This window comes from Camarhynchus parvulus, unplaced genomic scaffold (assembly GCF_901933205.1).
Source record: "Camarhynchus parvulus unplaced genomic scaffold, STF_HiC, whole genome shotgun sequence".
In the NCBI taxonomy this organism is placed as follows: domain Eukaryota; kingdom Metazoa; phylum Chordata; class Aves; order Passeriformes; family Thraupidae; genus Camarhynchus; species Camarhynchus parvulus.
Genome location: NW_022148259.1, coordinates 147,792 through 161,119, shown reverse-complemented (window position 1 = coordinate 161,119; position 13,328 = coordinate 147,792). Strand labels below are relative to the sequence as shown.

Sequence of the window (13,328 nt, the reverse complement as noted above, 5' to 3'; positions counted from 1 at the left end):
GGGACACAGGTGACAATGACCTGGGGGCACCTGGGGACACAGGTGACGGTGACCCGGTGGCACCTGTGGACAGGGGGGTGACAGTGACAGGGGGCGGTGGCACCTGGGGACACAGGTGACAGTGACCTGGTGGCACCTGGGGACAGGGGGGAGCGCGAGGGGTGACAGTGACAGGAGATGGCTGCACGAGGCTGTGAGGGGACAGTCGCTGCTCTGGGTGGCGTCACCTCCTCCCCACCCTTTCCTCGGTAAAATCCTGGGGAAATTGAGCCCTAAAGTGCGGGGCAGCGGGGGGAGGGCGCGGTTTTGGGGCGTCCGTGAAGGGACAGAGAACTTCAGAGATATTTTGGGGGGGGTTTCCCCTCACAAACCCCTCACAGATCCCCTCTCAGGGCAGAGCTTCCTCTCACAAACCCCTCAGATTCCCTCACAAACCCCTCAGATTCCCTCACAAACCCCCCGGATCCCCTCACAAACCCCTCGGATCCCCTCACAAACCCCTCGGATCCCCTCACAAACCCCCCGGATCCCCTCACAAACCCCCCTCGGTGGAGGTTCCCCCTCACAAACCCCTCAGAACCCCCCGGATCCCCTCAGGGACCCCCTCAGCTCCTCCTCAGGGGCTGATTCCCCTCACAAACCTCCTCAGAACCCTCCCAAATCACCTCAGAACCCCTCAGGGCTGTTTACCCTCAGAAACTCCCTCAGAACCCCTCCTAAATCTCCCTCAGGGGCAGTTTCCCCTCACAAACCCCTCAGAACCCCTGTCAGAACCCCCTCTGTGGAGATTTCCCCTCACAAAGCCTCTGGGAGCCCCCTCAGGGGCAGTTTCCCCTCACAAACCCCTCAGAACCTCTCCTAAAACCCTCTCAGGGGCAGTTTCCCCTCACAAACCCCTCAGAACCCTCCGGATCCCCTCAGGGACCCCCTCAGTTCCTCCTCAGGGGCTGGATCCCCTCACAAACCCCTCCTAAAGCCCCCTCAAGGGTTGTTTACCCTCACAAATCCCCCCAAAACCCCTCCCAGATCCTCCTCAATGGCTGTTTCCCCTCCCAAACCCCTCTCAGGGCAGGGTTTCCCCTCACGGATCCCCTCAGAACCCCTCAGGGACTCCTTCAGGGACTGTTTCCCCTCACAAACCACTCCTAAAGCCCCCACAAGAGCTGTTCCCCCTCAGAACCCCTCCCAGAGCCCCCTCAGGGGCTGTTTCCCCTCACAAATCACTCTCAGGGCAGGGGTTCCCCTCCCAAACCCCTCTCAGGGCAGGGTTTCCCCTCACAGATCCCTCTCCGAAGCCCCCCAAGCGCTGTTTCCCCTCCCAAACCCCTCCCAGAGCCCCCTCCCCGCCCCTCAGGGCCGCTTTTCCCCTCCCGGTTCGCCCTTCCCGGGGGTCCCCCCTGTCCCGACCGCTCCCCAAGGGGGTCCCGGGACCCCTCTCCCCTCACCGGCTCCGCCGCCTCCGCCGCCCGGATCCTTCTGGCACCTTCGATGGCTCCGCGCACGCGCCGCCCCCCCGCGGCCCCGCCCCCCCGCCACACGCGGCCGCCGCGCGCCCGCCCACGTGACCCACGTGCGTGGGCGGGGCCCGAGCGCCCGGCCGCGCCCACTCCGCCTCTAGACCACGCCCACTTCGGGCAGGGAACGGCGGGGGGGTCCCGGGGTTTAATTGGGGAGGGGTCCCAGGGCTTAATTGGGGTCCCGGGGTTTTAATTGGGGGCGGGGGGGGGTCTGTGTTTTATTGGGGTCCCAGGGCTTAATTGGGGAGGGGTCTCTGTTAATTAGAAGTCCCTGTTAATTAGAGGTCCCTGTTAATTGGGCGTCCCTGTTTATGGGAGGGGTCCCAGGGCGATATTGGGGAGGGGTCTCAGTTGATTGGTATCAAAGGGCTTAATTGGGATCCCGGGATTTAATTGGGGGGGGTCCCTGTTAATTGCGGTCTCTGTTAATTGGGGTGTGTGTTAATGAGGGGGGGGTCCCGGGGGATTTTTGGGGGTCCCTGAGGCCCCTCGGCGGGTCCCGGAGTCGCGGGGGGCGGGGCGGAAGCGGCGCCGCTGTCGCGAGGGGCGGGGAGAGGAAAAACCCCCAAGCCCCGCCCCCTTACGTGGAAGCCACGCCTCAACCCCGCCCCCGGCTTGGCCACGCCCCCGCGTGCGGCCGCACGTGCCCGGCCGCGTGTGAACACACGTGAGGGGAGCCTGGCCACGCCCACACGGCCCAGCGCATGCGCAGTGCAACGAGAAAGGCGTAACCCAACAAAAGCCACGCCCCCAGAGGTGTGTCCCGCATGCTCATTGGTCAGCGCGGGTTCCCCCCTAAAAACCGACCCAAAACCCCCGAAAACGGCGCTGGGACTCCAAAATCAACCCGGGATCACCCAAATGAACCCGGGACTCCCCAAAACCTCCCTGGGATCCCCAAAATCCGCCTGGAACCCCCTCAGAGCACCGGAAACGCATCCGGATCCCCCAGAATTGGCCGGAAAAGGGAAAAGGGACGGAAAATGCCCCCGGATTGGGGGGAGGGTCCTCGGGGGGTCCCGGGGGTCTCCAGGAGGTCTCAGGGCCGGGTTGGGATCGCGGAAGTGGCCGGAAAACCGCGCGCGGAGCATTGTGGGATAACCCCGAGAGTAAACCTGGCCTCTGATTGGCTGTCGCCGAGCAACGCCCGCGCAGAGCCCGCCGGGAGGCCGCAGCTGATTGGCTGCAGGAGTAAAACAGAGAGAAGCGTTGCTAGGCAACGCGTGCGCAAAGCACTCCGGGAGCCCGGCGCTGATTGGCCGCTGCCGGGCAACGCACGCGAGAGACGACGGGAAATGAAGGCGCAGCGCCACCGCAAGGCACGACGGGATCGCGCGTTGCCAGGCAACGGCGGCGCCAAGGCGGAAGTGCGGCCTAAACGCCGGGAACGGGCCCGAGACCCCCCCCAAAAAACCCTCCCGGTGGGGCGGGGCCGCGAGTCCGGTGAATTCGGGGCCTCCCCGAGGATTTCGGAGCCTCCCGGGAGCGGCGGAAGTGTCAAATCTTTATTGGTTATTTCGTTCATTTTTATACATTCTCATAGTGGCCCCCCCGCCCCTCCCCCGCTATTTACAGGTGTCAATAAGGCTTCAGAGAGACCCCTCCCCCCCCTCCCCGCCCATCCCCCACCCCCCCGTTCCCCCCTGAGCCCCCAAACCGGGCTCTGCCCCTCCCCCCACCTCCCTGGGGGTTACAATTGGGGGGGGGAGGGGTTTGGGGGGTGTTTTGGGGGGGGGGAGGGGCACAACCCTCCCCGCCCCCCCCCGGACAGTACAATACAGGCACTTGGAGACCCCTCCCCCTCCCGCCCCTCCCCCACCCCGCCCCTCCCCCCCCAGGTGGGTCGGGGCCCCCCCCGCCCACCCCAATTTTTGGTTACATGAAGCGTTTGTACAAGGGGGACCACCCCCCAAAAAAACACAAAGAAAAACAAACGGGGGGACCCCTCCCCTTCCCCTCCCCAAAAAAAAATTCCAGAGACCCCCCCGGGGGGTGGGGGAGGGGCTGTGCCGGCGGCCCCTCCCCCCCGCGGTGCATTTCTGGGCGCAGAAATTGCGGATTTGGGGTTTGTGCTTCGGCGCCCCCGCGGGGGAGGGGCCCTGCCCGAGTCCTGGGGGTCCCGACCCCTTCTGGGGGCAAATTCACCCAAAACTCGGGGGTTCCCCCGCTCCCGGGGCTGTCACTCCAATTTGGGGGATCCCCACCCGGGTTCGGGGAGTTTCCCCCCAATTTTACGAATTCCCGCCCCGTTTTTGGGGTTCTGCCCGTTTTTGGGGTTCTGCCCGTTTGCTGGGGGGTTTCACCCGTTTTAGGAGAAGTTTCACCCAAATTTTGGGGGTCCTGCCCATTTTTGGGGGGGGTTCCGCCCGTTTTTGGAGCCTCACGCCCGTTCTTGGGGCGGTTTCACCCAAATTTTGGGCTTCCTGACCGGTTTTGGGGAAATTCACCCAAATTCTGGGAACTTTCACCCAAATTTTGGGAATTCCCATCCATTCCTGGGGTTCTCGCCCGTTTTTGGGGGTCACACCCGTTTTGGGGGGAGTTTCACCCTTTCTGGGGGGGATTTTGCCCAAATTTTGGGGGTTCCCGTCTGGTTTTGGGGAGGTTTGACCAATTTTTGGGCGGTTTCACCCAAATTTTGGGGTTCCTGCCCATTTTTGGGGGGTTTCCCTGAAATTTTGGGTGGCCCCGCCCATTTTGGAGGGCCCCGCCCATTTGTTGAACGTTCCCGCCCATTTCTGGTGTGACCCACCCGTTTTTGTGGCCCCGCCCATTTTGGGTGGCCCCGCCCATTTTTGGTGGCCCCGCCCATTTTTTGCCTCCCCCGCCCAAATTTCGGGCGCCCCTCCCCTTTCCAGAGCCCCTCCCCCATTTTTGGCCCCTCCCCCACTCCAGGAGGGTCCCACCCGTTTTCTCTGGGGTGGGGGAGGGGTTTCCCCCCCCCCCCCCCCCCACCCCTCCCCCATCCAAGGCCGCCCAGAATTCATTGGGGGCGGGGCTTGCGCCGGCCCCTCCCCCCTTTCCCTGCACTGAACCCCTCCCCCACAGCGGGGGGGTCGGGGATGGGGGGGGAGGGGCGCGTTCAGGCAGCTTTGCCCCTCCCCCCTCCGGTTAAGGCTCTCTCAAGGTGGGGGGGGGAAGGGTCGCGGCCGCCCCTCCCCCACCCCGCCCCTCCCCCCCCTCAGGATTCCAGCGAGAGCTGCGCCGTGGCGCGCTGCAGCTCCCCTCCCCCCCCCAGGCAATGGGGGTCCCCGCCCCCGCCCCGAGCGGGTGGGGGAGGGGTCGGCCCCGCCCCCCGCCCCTCCCCCCTCCCTCCAGCGCCGTTTGAAGCGCAGCTTGAGCGGCACGCGGGGGGGGGAGGGGCGGCCCGCCGGCCCCGCCCCCTCCCCTGCAGCCCCTCCCCCGTCACTCTTTGCGGGGGCGGGGCCTCCGCCGGCGCTGGGGGGAGGGGCGAACACCTCATCTTCCTCGCCCTCCTCATCCTCGCTCAGCTCCGCCACCTCCAGCGCCTCCTCCTCCTCCTCGGGCTCCACCTTGATGTGGGGGAGGGGCTCCGCCGCGCCCCCTCCCCCCACCGATGACGTCGACGATGACGATGACGACGACGATGACGAAGGCGGCGGGGGCGGGGCCTGGGCGGGGTTCCGGTGCCTGCGGCCCGGGGGGGGCGGCTGCAGCTTGAAGGGGAAGGGGGCGGCGGAGGGGGCGGGGCCGTGGGCGGGGCCGTGGGGCTCGGGGGCGGGGCCGGGGCGGAGCAGCAGCGCGGGGGGCGGCACGGGCAGGAAGGCGCGCGGGCTCAGGTGGTAGCTGAGGACGCTCCGCGCCTGCGCGGCCAGCGCGCGCTGCAGGTCCTCGGCCGAGAAGGAGAAGTGCGACCCTCCCCCCCCCCCCTCCCCCACCGCCCCCTCCCCCGCCCAGCAGCGGGCTCAGCGTGGGGGAGGGGGCGTAACCCAGCTGGGGGGGGCTGAGCGGGAGGGCGGGGCTTAGAGGAGGGGGGAGGAGCCCGCCCGCCCCGCCCCCGCCCCCGCCGCCCCCTTCCCCGCCCCCGCCGAAGGGGCTGAGGGGGGGCTCGCGGGGGGAGGGGTAGAGGCGGAACAGCCCCTCGGGGGTCAGGCGGGGGGGCGGATGGGGCGGGGGGAGGGGCCGGAACCCTCCCCCCCCCTTCCCCCCTCCCCCCGGGGGCGGCGCTGAGCGGGGGGAGGGGCAGCGGGGGGTGGTGGGGGAGGGGCGGGGGGGGCTCCTCGGGCTCCTCGGAGCCGTCGCTGAGCGAGCCCAGGCGGCGGTGGGGGAAGGGCGAGGGGGGGAGGGGCGGGGCCAGCAGGGGGGGCCCGCCCCCCGCCCCTCCCCCCACGCCGGGGGAGCGGGGGGGGTGGGGGAGGGGCGGGGGGGAGAGGCCCTCGGAGGGGGAGGGGCCGGGCAGGGGGGGGAAGCGGAAGTGGGACCCCCCCGTGGGCAGGGGGGGGGCGCTCTGCGGCAGGGGGGGGCCTGGGGGGGGGGAGAGAGTATGGTAATGAGGGGGCGGGGCTGGGCACACCTGGGCACACCCAGCCACGCCCACACCCCACCCAGCCACGCCCTGGCCACGCCCACCCATCCTGACCTCAGCTGGCCACTCCCACCCACACCAAGCCCCTCCCACCCCAGGTGACCCTGCCCACTCCATGTAGCCCCTCCCACCCATTCCAGCTGGCCCCGCCCATCTCACATAGCCCCTCCCATCCCAAGTGGCCCCTCCCACTCCAGGTGACCCTGCCCCTCCCCCCTTCACATCCCAGTTAGCCCCGCCCACCCCTGTTAGCCCCGCCCACCCCTCCCATGCCAGCCCCAGGTAATTAAGGAGTAATTAACGAGCACTAATTTGTTAAAATTGAATTTGTAGCTGACCCCTCCCACTCTCGTTAGCCCCTCCCACTCCTGTTAGCCCCTCCCACCCCATTAGCCACTCCCACCCCGTTAGCCCCGCCCACCCCCGTTAGCCCCGCCCCCGTCTCACCTGCCAGCCCCAGGTCGATGAAGGGATAATTAACGAGCACCAATTTGTTAAAATTGAATTTGTAGGTGAATCTCTTGCCCTTGGTCTTGTGCAGGATCCGCTTGTTGTAGTAATACCTGAAAGGGGCGGGGCGTGGGCGGGGACACGCCCACTGAGCAGCCGACCACGCCCCCCACGTGCAGACACACCCACTGAGCAGCTGACCACACCCCCCACGTGTGGACACGCCCACTGAGCAGCTGACCACGCCCCCCACGTGTAGACACACCCACTGAGCAGCTGACCACGCCCCCCACACGTGGACACGCCCACTGAGACCGTGGAGTCCCCAAAATTCACCCGGGGAACCCCAAAAATCTGCCTGGCCACGCCCACCCCACACATGGCCACGCCCCTTGAACACCTGGGGATGCCAAAAAAAAAAAAACAAACGGGAAAATCCAAATTTCCATGGGAAAAAGGGAAAAACCGGAAATTTCCAAGGGAAAAATCCCAAATTTCCAATTAAAAAAAAACAAAAATTCAAATTTTGCTGAGGAAATCCCCAAATTTTTGAGGAGAAAAAAAGGGGAAAAACCCCAAATTTCTATGGGAAAAGCCCCAAAAAATTCATATTTCACAGGGGAAAAAAGGGGGAAAAACCAAATTTCCATGGGAAAAATCCCCACAATGCAAAATTCCATGGGGAAAAAGGGAGAAACCCCAAATTTGCAATGCAAACAACTCAACAGTCCAAATTTCCAAGGGGAAAAAAAGCAAAATTTCAAGAGGAAAAAACCAGGGGAAAACTCCAAATTTCTAACAAAAAAAAAAACCAAAAATTCAAATTTCCACGGGAAAACCCCCAAATTTTCAAGGAAAAAAGGGGAAAAAAAAGGGAAAAAAATGGAAAAAAAGAGGAAAAAAATGGGGAAAAAAGAGGAAAAAAAGGGGAATAAAAGGGGAAAAATGGGCAAAAAATGGAAAAAAAAAGAAAAAAAGGGAAAAAAAGAGGAAAAAAATGGAAAAAAAAGGGGAAAAAATGGGAAAAAAGGGGGAAAAAAGGGAAAAAAGGGGAAAAAATGGGGAAAAAAATGGAAAAAAAAGGGAAAAAGGGAAAAAATGGGAAAAAATGGGAAAAAAACAGGAAAAAATGGGGAAAAAAGGGGAAAAAAGGGAAAAAAAATGGAAAAAAAGGGGAAAAAGGGGAAAAAAAGGGAAAAAATGGGAAAAAATGGGAAAAATGGGGAAAAAAAAGGGGGGGAAAAAGGGAAAAAAAAAAGGAAAAAAAGGGGAAAAATGGGGAAAAAGGGGAAAAATGGGAAAAAAAGGGGAAAAAGGGGAAAAAAATCGGAAAAAAAAAGGGAAAAAAGGGGAAAAAAAGGAAAAAAAGGGAAAAAAAGGGGAAAAAAGGGAAAAAGGGGCAAGCGGGGCGCAGGCGGCGCGCGGTACCTGAGCGCGCGGCTGAGCTTGTCGTAGTTCATGTGCGGCTTGCACTTGCGCACGCCCCAGAGCCGCGCCACCTCGTCGGGGTCCTTGATGACGAACTCGCCGTAGTCGCCCTGCCAGGCGATGACCTCGCGGTACTGCTCCTGCCGCAGCAGCTCCAGGATGAAGTGCCACAGCTGGATCTGCCGCGAGCCGGGGCTCGACTCGGCCTTGTAGGCCCACTCGGGGAACGCGAACCCTGCGGTGCGTTATCGGTGCGTTATCAGGGTGAGATAGCAGTGTGAGATATCAGTGCGTTATCAGTGTGAGATAGCAGTGCGTTATCAGTGCATTATCAGTGTGAGTTATCAGTGTGAGATATCAGTGTCAGTGTGAGATATCAGTGCATTATCGGTGTGAGATATCAGTGTGAGATATCAGTGTGAGATAGCAGTGCGTTATCAGTGTGAGATATCAGTGCGTTATCGGTGTGAGATATCAGTGCGTTATCGGTGTGAGATAGCAGTGTGTTATCAGTGTGTTATCAGTGTGAGATAGCAGTGCGTTATCAGTGTGAGTTATCAGTGTGAGATATCAGTGTCAGTGTGAGATATCAGTGCGTTATCAGTGCGTTATCAGTGTGAGATATCAGTGTGAGATATCAGTGCGTTATCAGTGCGTTATCGGTGTGAGATATCAGTGCATTATCAGTGTGAGTTATCAGTGTGAGATATCAGTGCCAGTGTGAGATATCAGTGCGTTATCGGTGTGTTATCAGTGCGTTATTAGTGCGTTATCGGTGTGAGATATCAGTGCGTTATCAGTGCGTTATCAGTGTGAGATATCAGTGTGAGATATCAGTGCGTTATCAGTGCGTTATCACTGTGAGATATCAGTGCGTTATCAGTGCGTTATCAGTGCGTTATCAGTGTGAGATATCAGCATTACAGGCGCATTCTGGGAATGCAAACCCTGCAATGACATCATCAGTGACGTCATCAACGCCGTCACATCGCCAGTATGACGTCATCAACGTGACGTCATCACCGTGCCCGTTCGGAGAATGGGGACCCTGCTAGGGATGACGTCATCGGCGTGACGTCACCGTTGTGACATCATCGCCGCGGCATCCGGGCATCGACCCCCAAAATCAGCGCCCCAAAATCGGGACCCCAAAATCGGGACCCCAAAATCAACATCCCGAAAAATATCCCCCCAAAAATCAGGATCCCAAAAAGTCACGCCGAAAACTTCGCCCCAAAACTGGGATCCCAAAATCAGCGCCCCAAAAAAAATCACGATCCCGAAATCGCACCAAAAATTCACCGAAAATTCACGAACCCAAAATGAAAAACCCCAAAATCGAGATCCCGAAATCGGGACCCCAAAAAGTCACGTCAAAAACTTTGCCTCAAAATTGGGATCCCGAAATTCAGGATCCCGAAAATCTGGATCCCAAAACGTCACCCCAAAAATCAGGATCCCAAAATCGGGACCCCAAAAATTCCCCCCCCAAAAAAACCACCTCAAAACAACACCCCAAAAATCAGCACCCCAAAAAAACTGAAACTCCCAAGAAATCACCCCAAAATCAACATCCCAAAATCGGGATCAGAAAAAAAAATTCACCCCAAAATTCGAGATTCCAAAATTCGGGATCCCAAAAAAACCGGGACCCCCAGAAGTCGCCCCAAAACCGAAATCCCCAAAATTCACCCCAAACTCAGGACCCCCCAAACCGCCCCAATTCGGGGCTCCCCCCCCCCCAATTTTGGGGTCCGGGGGCTCCCCCAGCCCCTCCCCCCCCCCCAGCGCTGGCGGCGGCCCCGGGTGGGGGAGGGGCGGGGGTGGGGGAGGGGCCGGAGACACTTCGGGGTCTGTTCTCGGCCGGGGGGGGAGGGGCGGGGGCGGTGACGTCACCGCTGTCAATGGGGGCTCTGTTCCCGCCGCCCCTCCCCCCGCGGGGGGGGACCCCGAAAACGGGACCGGGACCCCAAAAACCGGGCTGGGACCCCAAAAATGGGAATGGGACCCCAAAAATGGCCCCAAAACGGGAACGGGACCCAAAACTGAGACAGGGACCCCAAAACTGACCCCAAAACCAGGATCGGGACCCAAAACTGAGCTGGGACCCCTAAAAATGGGAACGGGACCCCAAAACTGAGCTGGGACCCCAAAAACGGCCCCAAAAATGGGATCGCAGAAAAAACCCCCAAAAAACCCCAAGGGAGTACCCCCAAAACTGAACCCCAAAAGAATCGGGACCAGCTGGACCCCAAAAAACCAGGCCAAAATGGGACCGGACCCCAAAACCCCAAAACGGGATCGGGACCCCAAAACTGAGCTGAGACCCCAAAACTTACCCCAAAAAAGGGAACGGGAGCCAAAAACGGCCCCAAAACTGGGCTGGGACCCCCAAAAACGGGAGCAGGACCCAAAAACTGAAATGGGGACCCCAAATTGTGAACAGGACCCCAAGATCGGGAGCGGGAGCCCCAAAAGTGACACAGGGACACCAAAGCCGGGACCGGGACCCCAAAACCTGACAGAGAGCCCCAAAACTGAGACCGGGACCCCAAAACCGGCCCCAAAGCCCCGAACTGAGATCGGGACCCTAAAAGTGACACGGGGACCCCACAAATGGCAGCGAGACCCCAAAAATGGGAGAGAAACCCCAAAACTGAGATCGGGACCCCAAAATCGGGACCGGGACCCCCAAAACTGAGACGGGGACCCCAAAAAACGGCCCCAAAACTGAGCTGGGACCCCCCAAACAGGGCCAGGGCCCCCAAACTGACACGGGGACCCCAAATCGGCCCCAGAACGGCCCCGGGCCCCCTTTGGGGTCTCCCCTCCCCCCCAAGGCCCCGAACCCCAAATCGGCCCCGGGACCCCCCAAATTCCCGCGCGCTGCAACTTTTGGGCCCCGCCCCCAACTTTGGGACCCCTCCCCCGCCCCCGCCCCCACCCCCCCCCAGGTTTTGGGGTTTCCCGCCCCGCCCAGCGGGGGGCGCCGTGTGAGCGGGGGGGAGGGGCGTGGCTCGGGGGCGTGGCCAATGGGAAGGGGGCGTGGTTTGCGCTACGGGAGGGGGGAGGGGACAAGTTTGAACGGGCCCGGGCGGGTCCGGGGGGGGAGGGGAGGGACCCCCCCCAGCGTTAATGAGGCGGCGCCAATTAACCCCCCCGCGTTAATGAACCCCCCGAACGCCGCCCCCGGAGCGAGGGGGGGAGGGGGCGGCCCGGCCCCCCCCCCCCGGCCCAAAACACACAACGTGGCAGCGGCGCCCCTCCCCCACCCCACCCCCCCCTTCCCCCGCGTGGGAATCCGGGGGTGGGGGAGGGGGCGCGGAGGGAGGTGGGGGAGGGGGGGACGCAACAGGTCCCGAAACTCCGGCGGAGCCCGTGGGAAAGGGGGGAGGGGCAACGGGGACCCCCCCCCCATTAAATTTCCGGGGGTGGGGGAGGGGTCAGGCACGTGGGGGGGAGGGAGGGGTGGGGGGGGGGGAAAACTTTGCGGCGCCGATCGGGGGAGGGGGAGGGGGCAAAGTTCCTCCCTCCCCCTCCCGCTCACGGGGGGGGAACCCCAACCCCCCAATAAAAAGTTTCCCTTCCCCCCCCCCCCGGCCGCCCCTCCCCCCGCGGCGGGGGTGGATTTGGGGGGGGGGGGGGGGCGCAGTCCCCACCTGCGTCCGCCGGAGTCTTCATGGCCGCGCTGCCGCCGCCGCCGCGATCGCCCCCCCCCCCCTCCCCCTTCCCCCGGCCGCCTCCTCCGCCCCTCCCCCACCCCCGCCCACCGCCCCTCCCCCCTCCGGCCCGGCCCCGCCCCCTCCGCGCCGGCCCCGGCGTCAGCGCCGCGTTCCCATGGCGACAGAGCCACGCCCCCTCCATCGCACAGGCCACGCCCACGCCGCTTAAAGGCGCCGCGAGGGTTTAATGAGTTTAATTAGGGAAGGGGGAGGGGTCGGGAGCCCCCAAAAGCCCCTCCCCCACCTCGTGGGGGTGTTTGGAAAATGGGGGAGGGGCGTGGGGGCCGCACGTGGCGGGAAACGAGCGCTGGCCCCGCCCCCTCCCCAACCCCCGCCCCTCCCCCCCCCGGCCCCGGCTGGCGCCGGCGCCCCTCCCCCCGCGGCTATAAATAGCAGCATTAATTATTCAGCTTCCCCCGCGGTTAATGAGCGGCGGAGGGGGCGGGGCAGGCCACGCCCATCGTCCCTCCCCCTTCCCTGACACCTCCTCGAGGGGGCGGGGCCAGACCGGGAAGGGGAAACTGAGGCAGCGCACGGCGCGGTCCGCGCCTGCGCCAAAATGAGGCGTGGCCAAAACGCGGAACAGGCGTGGCCAACATGAGAGTGGGCGTGGCCAACAATGGGCGTGGCCTCGGCGGCTCCAGCGTGTCACACACGCCCCTCCCCGCCCCCCGCGCCGCGCGCTGATTGGCTCTCCCCTTTACCCAATCACAGCGCGCCGCGGTGACCTCATCGCTCGGCCGCCCCGGGCCGCCATTGGGCGGCTCCGGCCACGCCCCCCGCGTTCCCACGTGGGGGGCGGGGTGGGCGTGGCCGGCGGGCCGGCGCGGGCGCTGATTGGCCGCTGCCGGCGGCGGCTCCGCTGTTGCTGAGGGGAAGCGCGAGGGGCCCGGACGGGGCCGGGAGCGCCGCGAGCGGCCGGGGGTGAGCTCATCAATATGCTAATCACATGCTAATCACATGCAAACCGCGCTGACCGACCCCCCCCCCAGGGCCGGGCCCCACCCCCTCCCCCCTCCCCCACCCGCCGCGTTCCTCTGGGGCCGCCCCTCCCCCCACCCTCCCCCCTTTCCCCTCCCCCCCCGCGGGTCCGAGGGGGGAAAGGGGGCGGGGCTTGGCGCGGGGCACGCCGGGAGTTGGAGTCCGGGGCGGCCTCGCTTTCCCGCGGGGCTTCGCGCGCCGCGGGGCACGCTGGGAGTTGTAGGCCGCGGCTCTGAGGGGGGCGATCCCAGCGTGCACCGCGCGGCCACGCCCCCTTCACCCCCCCACCCCCACCCAAAGTAAACAAGCCCGGACGCGGTTTAAACCCCGCCCACCCCCTTCTGATTGGCTACTGTACTCCTAGCCCCGCCCCCCGAGCGCCGCCATTGGGCACTGTCAGCGCGGAGGGGGCGGGACGCCGGCGCGCGGAGCCGCTCGCCGATTGGTCGGGCCGGCTGTCAGTCGGGCGGTTGTGGGCGCTGATTGGCCGCGGCCGCGGCTGCTCCCGGTTCATTCACCATTTTGTCGGGCCCCGAGTAAAACCGGGGCTCCCGCGGGCCCGGGGGGCGCAGGTACCGGGGGGGGAGGGGCCGGGGGGGGCTCCGGGACCCCCCGAGGGGGCGGGGAGGGGGAGGGGCTCGGGGGGAGGGGCCTGGTGACGTGTCACCCCCCCGGGGGGGGCCC

At 63.8% G+C, this 13,328-nt stretch overlaps 1 protein-coding gene across 1 annotated transcript; it reads right to left on the bottom strand.

Annotated features, from left to right (window-relative positions):
* Nucleotides 1-4,639: 4,639 nt before the first annotated feature.
* On the bottom strand, nucleotides 4,640-11,693 carry LOC115916375 (ETS domain-containing transcription factor ERF-like). Its single transcript, XM_030970078.1, is given in 7 exon segments — nucleotides 4,640-5,413; nucleotides 5,415-5,618; nucleotides 5,701-5,779; nucleotides 5,936-6,002; nucleotides 6,511-6,626; nucleotides 7,942-8,176; nucleotides 11,601-11,693. Coding segments are annotated over 7 exon segments (1,497 nt in total). The 5' UTR covers nucleotides 11,623-11,693.
* Between the last annotated feature and the right edge of the window lie 1,635 nt (nucleotides 11,694-13,328).